The sequence below is a fragment of the Pygocentrus nattereri genome, chromosome 10 (genome assembly GCF_015220715.1).
Source record: "Pygocentrus nattereri isolate fPygNat1 chromosome 10, fPygNat1.pri, whole genome shotgun sequence".
Classification (NCBI taxonomy): domain Eukaryota; kingdom Metazoa; phylum Chordata; class Actinopteri; order Characiformes; family Serrasalmidae; genus Pygocentrus; species Pygocentrus nattereri.
In genome coordinates, this window is record NC_051220.1 from 40,697,349 (window position 1) to 40,709,561 (window position 12,213).

Sequence of the window (12,213 nt, forward strand, 5' to 3'; positions counted from 1 at the left end):
AGCCAAGAGCAGCAAAGGAAACTGGGTAAAAGAGTCTTACCCTGCCGAAGATGGGAACTAGGTGGTGCTCACACATGGAGAACATGTCGATGTCCTTCACGATCACCATCTCGTCGTGATCCTCGTCAAAAATGGCATCGTTCAGAACGTCTGCAGAGAGGAAAGACGAAGAGCAGCACAGACACGGCTTTAACTCTCAGCTGTGAAAGACCAACTGAGGTAAACACCTCTGAACCCCCTCTTTCCCTGAAGAGGTCACTGCTCTTTCAGCGGGGCAGTTTACCTTCCTTACTCCTTAAGAGCAGCTCTATATAGTGTGTTTATGGGACACGTTCTCAGAGCCAGTTTAAGCTTAAACCTAGACTAAAGGGCATTTTAAGGGTCAAACACCACTGACATTGTAATGCAGTCCAAGTCTACCTGCATAAAAAAGATGGTTCTTCAACGGTTCCTTAGTAAACACAACGACTCTACACATGCAGGGTGTGTCATTCATGGTTCTACATAGAACCTAACACATTTACACACATCCACATATTCACCTATTTGGCTTACAGTAGTTCGGCCCCGCCCACCCACTCTGAAGCTATAAGGAGGGTTTAGCTCGGACTGTTTCGTTGAATGAGGCACAGGGCAGCCAATCAGAACAGAGCTCATTTACATATCAGTCCTAAAGGCGCAGCAACAAACAGCCTTTTTAAATTGTATCCCTTCCAGTTTAAAAGAAGTCGCGTTTAAATGATTTTAGCCTCTTTTGTGCTGATGAGGAGAGATTAAAGGAGCACTCCAGACAACCTGACCTGTACTGCATGGAAACTCATCACAGATAGTAGATGCGAATTGCAGAAGGTCGCGGGTTTGATCCCCTGAGCGCTGAACAGTATGTCACTGAAGTCCCCTTGAGCAAGACACCTAACCCCCAACGGCTCCCGGGTGCTGTGGATAGGGCTGCCTTCACTAGTGTGTATGTGGTGTCTCACTGCATGGCTGGGTTAAAAGTGGAGGTAAAATTTCCCCGTTATGGGTCTAATAGAGGTCTCTTAATCTAATTGGAATAATTTATCTATACCTGGAAAACCTGCTCATTTCTAATAGGAGTCAATGGGCAGAGTCTGTGGTAACTGTACCTGTATGAAAGATGCAGTTCACTGTTATAAATGAAGGTTCTGTTCAGGTACGTTTCTCGTTCATCAAGGTAGAAACAGTGTAAATGTTCCCTCAAAGGTTCTCCAGTGGTTCTAAGGTCTGATTGTGGAGCTTAAATCAGTTCCCCCCAGGTGAAAAGTTGGTATTTGTTCCTTTTCATAACCGAATGTTTTAAAACAGACCAGTAGAATAAAAGCCTGGAGGCGAGAACATCTCATTTCAGCTTAGAACATCTCATTTCAGCTTAGAACAGATCATTTCAGCTTAGAACATCTCATTTCAGCTTAGAACATCTCATTTCAGTGGATTATGGTTCAGTTATGTTCCCTGACTGAAGGTACTGAGATGGAGCCTTGAGGGTCCCACTCCAGTGACGGTTTAGTACCTTTATTTCTGAGACTGTAGTATATTTATTAGGTTCTACTATTCAATAGACACTGGATGTTTGAGTTTTTAATTTTTTGCCATAGTATTAGTTTACTATTGATTAATGCACACTACATAGTATTGGTGCAAAACTCTGAAATCTGGTATTGTAACACCGACTGGGGGAAAAGGAAATGAATTATACACAGGCCAATACTCTGCTGCTGTTGCCTCCTCCGACTTCATATCACTGTCCAAACATATCCCGCTTTATCTACTTTGTGACAAGACGCTGCTCTTTTCTCTCCCCGGCTTTTTAATTTCCTGGCTCCCTATCTCTCCACTGAGGAAAGTTTCCGTGGAAACATGGCGGGCGGAGCGTGCGGCTTGCTCCTCGAGGGTTTCGGTGTCTGCGGGTGTCATTTGCGGGCACCGCTGAGGACGCCACAAACATATCGATTGGGAGGCCCATTATCGCCGCTGTGATCAATACGGCATCAAGTGCATCCAATAAAGACCAGAAAACAAACCTTAATATTAAACCAACAGGATCTGATAAGAAGGTGTGACCGCAACCCTCATAAAGCAAAGAGGAAACGTACTAAAACAGTTTATCTGGTAGTTAAAACAAATATTTTTACCATTTTTACAATAAATTGTATAAATATGCATCAGAACATGTTCAAAGTATTTCAAGAGAAACAAATAACTTATTATGTGCCTTATGTAATACACACCGGTCAGCCATAACATCTTTGTTTCTGTGCTCACTGTCCACTTTATCAGCTCCACTTACTGTATAGCTGCACTCTGTAGTTCTACAGTTACAGACTGTAGTCCATCTGTTTCTCTGATACTCTGTTACCCTGTTCTTCAGTGGTCAGGACCCCCATGGACCCTCACAGAGCAGGTACTATTTGGGTGGTGGGTCATTCTCAGCACTGCAGTAACACTGACGTGGTGGTGGTGTGTTGGTGTGTGTTGTGCTGGTCTGAGTGGATCAGACACAGCTGTGCTGCTGGAGTTTCAAACACCTCAGTGTCGCTGCTGGACTGAGAATAGTCCACCAACCAAAAATATCCAGCCAACAGCGTCCTGAGGGCAGCGTCCTGTGACCACTGATGAAGGACTAGAGGATGACCAACACAAAGCAGCAGATGAGCTGTCGTCTCTGACTTTACATCTACAAGGTGGACCGACAAGGTAGGAGTGTCTAATAGAGTGGACAGTGAGTGGACACATTGTTTAAAAACTACAGCAGCACTGCTGTGTCTGATCCACTCAGACCAGCACAACACACACTAACACACCACCACCACGTCAGTGTTACTGCAGTGCTGAGAATGATCCACCACCCAAATAGTACCTGCTCTGTGAGGGTCCATGGGGGTCCTGACCACTGAAGAACAGGGTAACAGAGTATCAGAGAAACAGATGGACTACAGTCTGTAACTCTGTATACAAATAAGAGACAAATTTTGTTTTTCAGGAGATTAATAATCCACTTGCAGAATGACAGAGAATGTCAAATGAATGTATGTGAAAAAGCAGGAGTTTAAAAAAAACTATACATCTTCAAAAACAGGAGTTCAGAATATATATATATATATATATATATATATATATATATATATATATATATATATATATATATATATATATATATATATAAAGCTACAGATAAAATGTGTCTCCTAACAACCACCTGGAAGACCTGGTTGACACCAAAACTGCCCCATCAGATAAACAGCACTGAAAGCTTCCATTTCTGAGAGAGAGGAGAAGATCAAGCTGCTTCAGATCTGAAAACATCCACAGGTGTTTCTGTCCATCCTTCCACTGTGAGAAGACCACTCAGCACTGTGGGTCTGAAAGGACGTGTAGCTGATCAAGAAGAGCCTCACTGAGAAAAGGAGACGGACGCATCAAACAAAGAAGCTGAACGAAGGACTGACCACCCCAGAGTCCAGACCTCAGCACCACTGAATGGGTTTGATTAGTTCAGAAAATCAACCAGCTCCTCAGACTGAACTTTGGAGGCGTGTCTACAGATTCTCTGAGGAGCTGAAAGTGAGTCTCCTGAAAAGAAAGGAAGCTGGAATGAAGGTACAGAGAGGCTCACTGAACAAGGCCTCTGCGTAACGTTTTGTTAAGGACATGTTTGCTGCTTGAAGGCCGTTTTACTGGAACTGAAACAAATGAAGGGTGGACTATTGTTTCATTACTGCACACGCTGAATATGAGCAGCTCCAGTTAAATGTAAGAGTTCAATGGAGCCTCAGCTGAACTCGACCTGAGGGCAGCAGCTGTTCAGAGGGAGCGCCGTCACCATGCAGGTCCTCCTACACGCGCACAGCTACCAACAAAAAGAACAGGAAATCAAATCAGCTTCTCCCAGAAGTCGTCTCTCGCCACAAACAGGGCACACACTCAATTACACGCACTAAACCGCCTCACACACCACTGCAAACGCACACGGGTCTCCATGGAAACCCTTCAAATTGTGGGGATGTCAACGAGTGGGTCCTCAACCCCCTCAAACACAAAACAGCACGACATCCATCTGTCCTCAGCAGGCCCCGGGCGAATGAGCCGCAGGGTCATCTCTCTTTACAACAACTTAACATTAGTGTGACATGACACTATTGCGCTACTACAGGTGTGAACAGGCCCTTTGAGGTGGCAGTTTTCATTGCGCATATGCTGCACATCTCTATAAACTACTGGACAAAACCCGTCATGACATCTGCCATGATATGTTTACGCCATGGTTATGTCAATGTTATTTAGCAGGCTTTAACCCCTTGTGCTCCAGGGTGTGTTTTGGTTTGTCCATCTGAATTTTCGTGACTAAATCGTAAGGCAAATTATTCAGTAACTGCATGAAATAAATGTACATTTTTATCTATTTATTTAATTTTTGTAAAAGCTCCTCAAATGAACAGAACATGTGTTTTATGATCTTCACATATCACTACACGCTTAAAATTTACTGCTGAGAGCCAAAAATGTCCGACGCTCTTTGTGTTGTTTTCTAAAAGTGATGTTTCCAGAGCAGATCACTGAAGAGACGCTGACTGTTTATAGTTTAGAGCCCAGATTTGGGGAAAAACGGGTCGACTTTCAGTAGAAAAACAAAGTTCAGCTTCTTTTATTATAAGGGTTTAAAATGACGTCACCGTCTATTAGACTGGAGAGAAGAGCTACAGCCTCACACGACGCCCAGCTTCTGAATGGAGCTTATGGAATATGAACGTTATGAAGAACATGATGAAGTGCGGTTTGGAGCCACCGGTGGTCTTAAGTTTAAGTGTTCCTAATATTGATAACAGAGGGCATTATCAAATGCGCATATATTGGAGTGTGCCTACAGTCTAACACAAACTATTATATAATTAGAGTATTTAACAAAATTATTTAATTAATTTATATATATATATATATATATATATATATATATATATATACACATGAATCTAGGTTTGGTGGACACCAGGAGAATGGTACCTACTTGGTTGCATAGTGCCAAGAGTAAAGTTTGGTGGAGGAGGAATAATAATAATAAGAAGAATAAGAAGAATATCTTCCAAAATGTTATGGTTTAAGAGCTGAATAAAACAGGACTTTTATTATCTATCTACATGGCTTAAAACTGGGGACACTCCTCAATTGTTGGGTTCAGGCTATACCCACTGCTGACAGTTGTATAAAATCAAGCATATTGCCTCGTAGTCTCCATGCATAAACACTGGCAGCTGAATAGGTTTTTAACCTGGTCATAAGATGTGAACACTGCCATAAATCAGTGCATGAAATATCCGCCCTGCTAGATCTGCCCCTGTCAACTGTAAGTGCTATTGTTGTGAAATGAAAGCATCTAGAGGCAAAAACAGCTCAGCCACAGAGTGGTAGACCACTCAAACTCACAGAGTGAAGCCACTGGGTGCTAAAGCGCACAGCATGTGAAAATCAGCTATCCTTTGTTGCTTCACTCACTACAGAGATCCAAGTCGCATCTAGAAGCAACATCAGCTCAACAGTTGTGTGTTGAGAGTTTCATGGAATGGGTTTTCATGACAGAGCAACTGGAAATAAGCCTAAGATCACTATGTACAATGCCAAGTGTTGGCTGGAGTGGTGTAAAGCGCCGCCACTGGACTCTAGAGCAGTGGAAACGTGTTCTCTGGAGTGAATAATCAGCTTCTCTATCTGGCAATCTGACAGATGAATCTGGGTTTGGTGGATGCCAGGAGAACACTCCCTATTGAAATGCATAGTGCCAACCGTAAAGTTTGGTGGAGGAGGAATAATGAGCTGGGGCTGTCTTTCAGGGATTGGGCCCCTTATTTCCAGCGAAGGGTGATGTTGATGCTACAGCACAAAGACATTTTACACAACTATGCTTCAACTTTGTGGGGGCTGTTTGAGGAAGAGCCTTTCCTGTTCCAGCATGACTCAGCCCCTGTGCACAAAGCGAAAAATCTTGTATAAAGCCAGAAGATTGGAAGCTGTTAAAGTTGCAAAACGGGGGCAACTCCACATTAATGCGATGGTTTTAGAATGGGATGTCCAACCAGCTCATATAGGCGTGATGGCCAGGTGTCCACATACTTTTGCCATATAATCTGTTGGTCTGTCTCCCTATAACAGACCAGCGAATAATGATTAATGCCAGCACTTAAAGAAACGGTGACCAACTGCTATTTTGTTACAAAGTTAACATCTTAAACTCCTTGGAACCACCAGTGGGTCCAAACCGCACTTGGTCATGTTCTTCATAACGTTCATATTCCATAAGCTCCATTCAGAAGCTGGGCGTCGTGTGAGGCTGTAGCTCTTCTCTCCAGTCTAATAGACGGTGACGTCATTTTAAACCCTTATAATAAAAGAAGCTGAACTTTGTTTTTCTACTGAAAGTCGACCCGTTTTTCCCCAAATCTGGGCTCTAAACTATAAACAGACGGCGTCTCTTCAGTGATCTGCTCTGGAAACATCACTTTTAGAAAATAACACAAAGAGCGGCGCAGATTTTTGGCTTTCAGCAGGAAATTGTGAGCATATAGTGATGTGTGGAGATCATAAAACACACGTTCTGTTCATTTGAGGAGCTTTTACAAAAATTAAATAAATTTAAAAAATAAAAATTTGCATTTATTTTATGCAGGTACTGAATAATTTGCCTGATGATTTGGTCATTTGTCAATTCAAATGGACAAACCAAAACATACGCTGGAGAATAAGAGGCTAATTTGCCCAATATGCGGCACTGCTGGTGCTTTTTTTTTTTAAATTAAATCTGAACCAACTTTAAAACAATAAAATATTATGCTTAAGTATCAGGACAATATACTTGCGCCAAAACTTTGTACGTCTGTTTTGTGTTTTATTTTTACGTCATTTGGAAAAAAAAACTATTACTACCACTAACTACTACTTTTAATAATAATAATAATAATATCACTTATATATACACTATGACTATATCAGTGCATATGAGCATAACAGCAGACCTGTGTGATGTATAGGGTCCTTCTTTTTTTTTTGTGAGGCTTGGTTTCACCCAAGGTTTCTTCCTCAGCTCTGAGGGAGGTTCTCCTTGCCACCGTCGCCCCTGGCCTGCTCACCTGGGGGTTTTACATTCATGTTAAAACTTTTCTGGAATTCTGTGAAGCGGCTTTGTGACGACATCAGTTGTAAAAAGCGCTACAAATAAATTTGATGGAAAAAAAAAAAAAAAAAACAGCTGCCATTTTCATCAAAATGTAAAAATTTCACCAAAAGTGGACCAATAGTCATCGACCTATACGGCATTACATAAAACTCAGACACTCTCCATCATAAACACACTATGGATTCACACCTCACTCTATCATAGTGCGCTCTATCATGAAAACACCACATAGACCTGCATCTTATCCTACCTCTAATTCATGTGTGATATCTGCTGCTGACAGAGCGGTACAAGTGCAATACACACACAAGTTCTGTGCAATATCTGTAATTATTACTGTACAACATCTACAAGTTCTGTGCGATATCCAGTCATTACCTGCTCACACAACTGCATGTGTAAACGGTACATTTGTAGTTTCTTAATTCTATTTTTATTTTTCATATTTTTCTGCTAACAGACGCCTTGTTTATTTATTTATTTCTACAGTATATCTTATATTTTGTATTTTGTATGATGCACATCTTTGTCTACTTACTGCTCTTTATCTGTTTACTGTGTATTCTGCTGTAACAGTGTAAATTTCCCCCAGTGGGATAATAAAAGTCTGTCTTAACTCATCTTAACACTTTTTTTTTCCACCAGTGAAATATATAAACAAACCTAGAAACCTTATTACCAGCTCTTTACCCCAACCAGGAAATGTATGCCATTGCTGCTATTAGCCGGGTCTTGGGGATTACGGGGCTTCGGATACCAAAACGTTACGGCTGGTTTTAATGAGCTCGGCCACAGGGTGACCAGCGCAGAGAAAGCAGGAAATCTGACGAGTCGTTTGCGGCCGAGTTTCTGAACTCGACAGGAAAAAGTCTGGGAAAAAGCGGAAATGATCCTATTTGTCATAAAACTGCATGTTCAATGCGTTTCTACCAGTGCCGGAGCCGTCCGACCTGCGGGGGGCGGTGGGGTGGAGGCGGTGGGGTGGGGGTGGTGGTGGGGGGGGCTTTGTCATCCACATGTTATTTAGTGCCTCCGTTGCTTCTTTGACCTTACATACTCCATACAGAATGTCTGACATCATTAAGTACGTAAAAATTAATTACTTCCTGAGCACCAACTCACCTCCTGAGTCACCGGACCACCAGCACACGTCCAGTCCGATGGGACACAGCGAAGTGAGGCATTCTGAGCCTTCAGGAAACATTCAGGCTAGTATCGATCTAGAAAGCACACTGCCATGTAAAGGGGTGGTGGAACGTGCCAGCCAATCACACGAGAGAAGAGATTTCTTCACAATATTCCTTTATCGCTGTTACATCATCGTGATAATGTGTACTGTATATTCATATCTGCATATTGGGGTAAAGGTCAGCGGGGGCAGTGACTCGACTCAAAGCTAAATACACTCCTTTTTTTTTCTTTTTTTTTGTATGCACAGTCTTTCAGATCCGGCTCAAACCAGGTCCAGATGTGGTGTTTTAGTGGAGTCTGGTGTGAAGCTGAAAAGAGGGCAGCACCCAGCCTCCACCACTTACAATACAGCCTGGAATGGAGCATGCATACGGCCCTCGTACGCAACGTTCTGGACACCAAGCCGTCTAACGGCCAGTTATATGATGGTGGTGGTGGTGGTGGTGGTGCACTGGACAATTACGGAAGACTAATCTGCCTAAAGTGCTGTCATCACAGTCATGAAGGCAAGACGCTTAACAAGAAAAGCTCAAACAAACAGGAACAGTGAAGGAAATGATGAAGAACAAAACAAAAGGAAGAGTACATGCAAATGGAATGAGGAACATCAGATGATTTTTCCTTCCTTAAATTAGAAACCTATTACGGTCATCGCCAAAGTGGTGCAATGTCAGTGTTCAGAGCGTGACAAACCACCCGGAAAAAGGAAAGAAAAAATATCAAATATAAAGGAAAGCGTCACCTTTCTTTATGCCTTTCTGTATCCGGCCTGGGCTTCTTTCCTAGAAAGCGGCACATCACGGCTGCATGTAGAGCAGTTACCTCAAACATGAAAGCCTCCCCCCCCAGAAGGAGAATTCCACCAATTTTTAACAAATCCTGCATAAATTCAATGATTGAGATGCAAACAGAGCCATTCAGAGTGGTCCGGTGTGGAACGCTCTGCTCTAGAGAAACTTAGAGTCAGAGCCGTTCACAGTGGTGGTGATAGGAACCAGACGTCCACCTCTAAACGCTCCTCACTGTTTTACGATAGTTCTGATAAGCTTTTGGCATCAACTTTCTTCTCTAAAACTACCTTCACATTGGAGAGGAACATGCAATATGTTGTAAGACAAAAAATGACATTTTCTTCAGATTGATCAAAAACATTGTGACCCCTGGTTCCTATCGCCGCCACTGAGAAGAGATCTGACTGTGGAAGCATCTCAAAGACGGGATTATTTTGAGCGGAATCGTCATTTAAGCAGTTTTGGTGAGTGTTTTCAATTCAGCTCGACTTCCATTCAATCCTAATTCCGTTTTAAGGGCTTTACTTCTACTCTGTTGTGCTGCGTTACTGCTGATCCCTCCTCTCACTCTGGAGCTTCGGCACTTTATTTCAGACCAAAAAAAACACAGAGAAGCAGAGCATCCTCATCTCCTGTGCTGACAGATGAAGGATGCCAACTTCTACCTGAACTCCAACACTCTCTGGGGGACGCTCCTAGGCGCCTGCCCATCTCCTGCATTTTCACACCCACCTATGATTTTCTCCTGGTAGCCTTTGGTGAAGAACTGCATGGCTGTAGCTGCTCTCCAAGGAGTTTTCAGCAAGCCCTGTCTCTGGGGGTCTTCTCCCAGCCCCCTGAGGATGGTGGTGTAGGCAGCGGCTATGCTGGGCAGGCTCATCTCGTTGTCCTCCACGCTTCGAGTGCGTTCCTCCTTCCAGCTCTCCATGACCGAAGAGGTCTGCTTGCTGCTGCTGGGGCTGCAGGCTTCACCAGGCGCATCCTTCCACTTGGCCACCTTCGCCCTCCCTCCTTCACAGTGTCCGTTCAGAGACGCGTCGCTGCCCACCGGCGCCTCCTTCTCGCTCTGCTTCACTTTGGAGCGCTCCATGTCCAGAGGGGAGAGAGAGAGAGAGAGGGAGAGAGAGAGAGAGGGAGAGAGAGAGAGAGAGAGAGAGAGAGAGAGAGAATGGTCTGCTCTGACAGAGAAGCGGTGGCTTTTTTCACTTCTTCTGTCCTCCTCCGTCTTCCAGAGAAGATAGAAACTCCACTCCGGCGCCGAGAGCACGTTGGGCTTTATAAACATTCGGCTAATTCCTGAACGGCCATTGGTCCAGAGCCACTGTGACGCCAGGCCGCGTCATCAGCCGGGAGGAGGAGGGGGTGGCGCTCGTAAGAGGATGATGGTTTTGGTTTTGATAGTTCCCCCCACCCGTATTCCGGAAAGCCACGCCCCCCCTTGCGCTAGCCTCGAATAGGATTGGCTGGCTGTCTCCCTCCTCCTGCGCTCGGATTGGCTAATAGTACACACTCGCAAACAGCCCGTCTGAGGTGCACTCTTAGAAAAAAGGATGGTTCTCCAAGGGTTCTTCAGTAAAGAAAACGGTTTTATAGAGAAAAGGCTTCTTCTGTGGTTACACTGGAACAATTGAAGAACCCTTCATGGTGCTATATAACAGCCTTGTCAAAAAGGTTCTGTTTAGAGCCACACAAAACACTCATCTGAGGAACCCCTCAAAGGTGCAGCCCCCCTCGGATGCAGCTGCTCGGCCATGGAAACCCATTCCATGAAGCTCTCTACGCTGTTCTTGAGCTGATCTGAAGGCCACATGAAGTTTGGAGGTCTGCAGTGATTGACTCTGCAGAAAGTTGGTGACCTCTGCGCTCTATGCCCCTCAGCATCCGCTGACCGCTCTGTCATTTTACGTGGCCGACCACTTCGTGGCTGAGTTGCTGTCGTTCCAAATCACTTCCACTTTGTTATAATCCCACTGACAGTCGACTGTGGAATATTTAGTAGTGAGGAAATTTCACGACTGGACTTGCTGCACAGGTGGCGTCTGATCACGGTACCACGCTGGAATCCACTGAGCTCCTGAGAGCGACCCATTCTTTCACTAATGTCTGTAGAAGCAGTCTGCAGGCCTAGGGGCTCGGCTTTATACACCTGTGGCCATGGAAGTGACTGGAACACCTGAATTCAATGATTTGGATGGGTGAGTGAAGACTTTTGGAAATATAGTGAACGTGCTGTCGCAGGAAAGTAAAGTCAGGTCTCTGCTGGACACACTGTGGGAGCACGTCAGAGAAAAGTGTAAATGGAACCCAAAATCCTGCCAGATATGATCCAGACATGAAACATAAAGGCAAGACACAAAACAAGATCTCACCACAGGAAGGTGGATCTGCAGGGCCAGGGGCTTTGGGCCACGGCCCTAAAATAAATGCTAAAGCTCCAAAGTACTGAGAGTAACCAATAAAGTGACCCGAAGTATGAACTAGTTGTATTGCAGGAGGGAAACTCTATTAGCCAATCACAGCGCAGGAGGGCGACACCTTAGCTGGGCCTTGTCTGAATACAGGTGGGATTAAAAATAAAGTTTACTCCCTCAAGTTTAGCAGAGACCAAACTGAGCAAGGTGAGGAAGAACTCTTGAAATCAATCAAAAGCAGCAGATCAATGTGAAGGACCTTCTGGGTCACTCGGCTCAGGTAAGCTCCATTTGGCAGACCAGTTGGGCTGCTGACCCATGGTTTACTGACCTTTAGGGACAACTAGGAAAGCAGGTTCTTTATATTCCACTTATGTCCTTAAAACAAGACTGTTCTCTTAAAAGGAAACGGTTCCGTAGAGAACACCGCACTTAACGCTTTACGTGATTAAAAGGTTTTTGCATCGTAAAGTGTTTTTTTCTGACTGATGGAGAAAGTGTTCTAGATGGTTCTCTATACCTTTTTAAAAAGGGTTCTTCTATTGGAACAAGCTTGTGTCGTAACAGCAGAGCCCTTTTAGGTGCTATATAGTCCCTGTTTCGTAAAGGCTCTATCTAGAACCATATATAGCACATG

General features: G+C 44.0%; 1 protein-coding gene across 1 annotated transcript in view; it reads right to left on the minus strand.

Annotated features, from left to right (window-relative positions):
* The window catches only part of gch1 (GTP cyclohydrolase 1), a 28,347-nt gene extending 17,923 nt beyond the window's left edge, over window positions 1-10,424 (minus strand). Inside the window, exons 1-2 of the mRNA XM_017721612.2 lie at window positions 9,898-10,424; window positions 41-150 (exon numbers count right to left, since the gene is read on the minus strand). Coding sequence (XP_017577101.1) covers window positions 41-150; window positions 9,898-10,255 — 468 coding nt within the window. The 5' untranslated portion in view covers window positions 10,256-10,424. The remainder of the gene's footprint in view (window positions 1-40; window positions 151-9,897) is intronic.
* Between the last annotated feature and the right edge of the window lie 1,789 nt (window positions 10,425-12,213).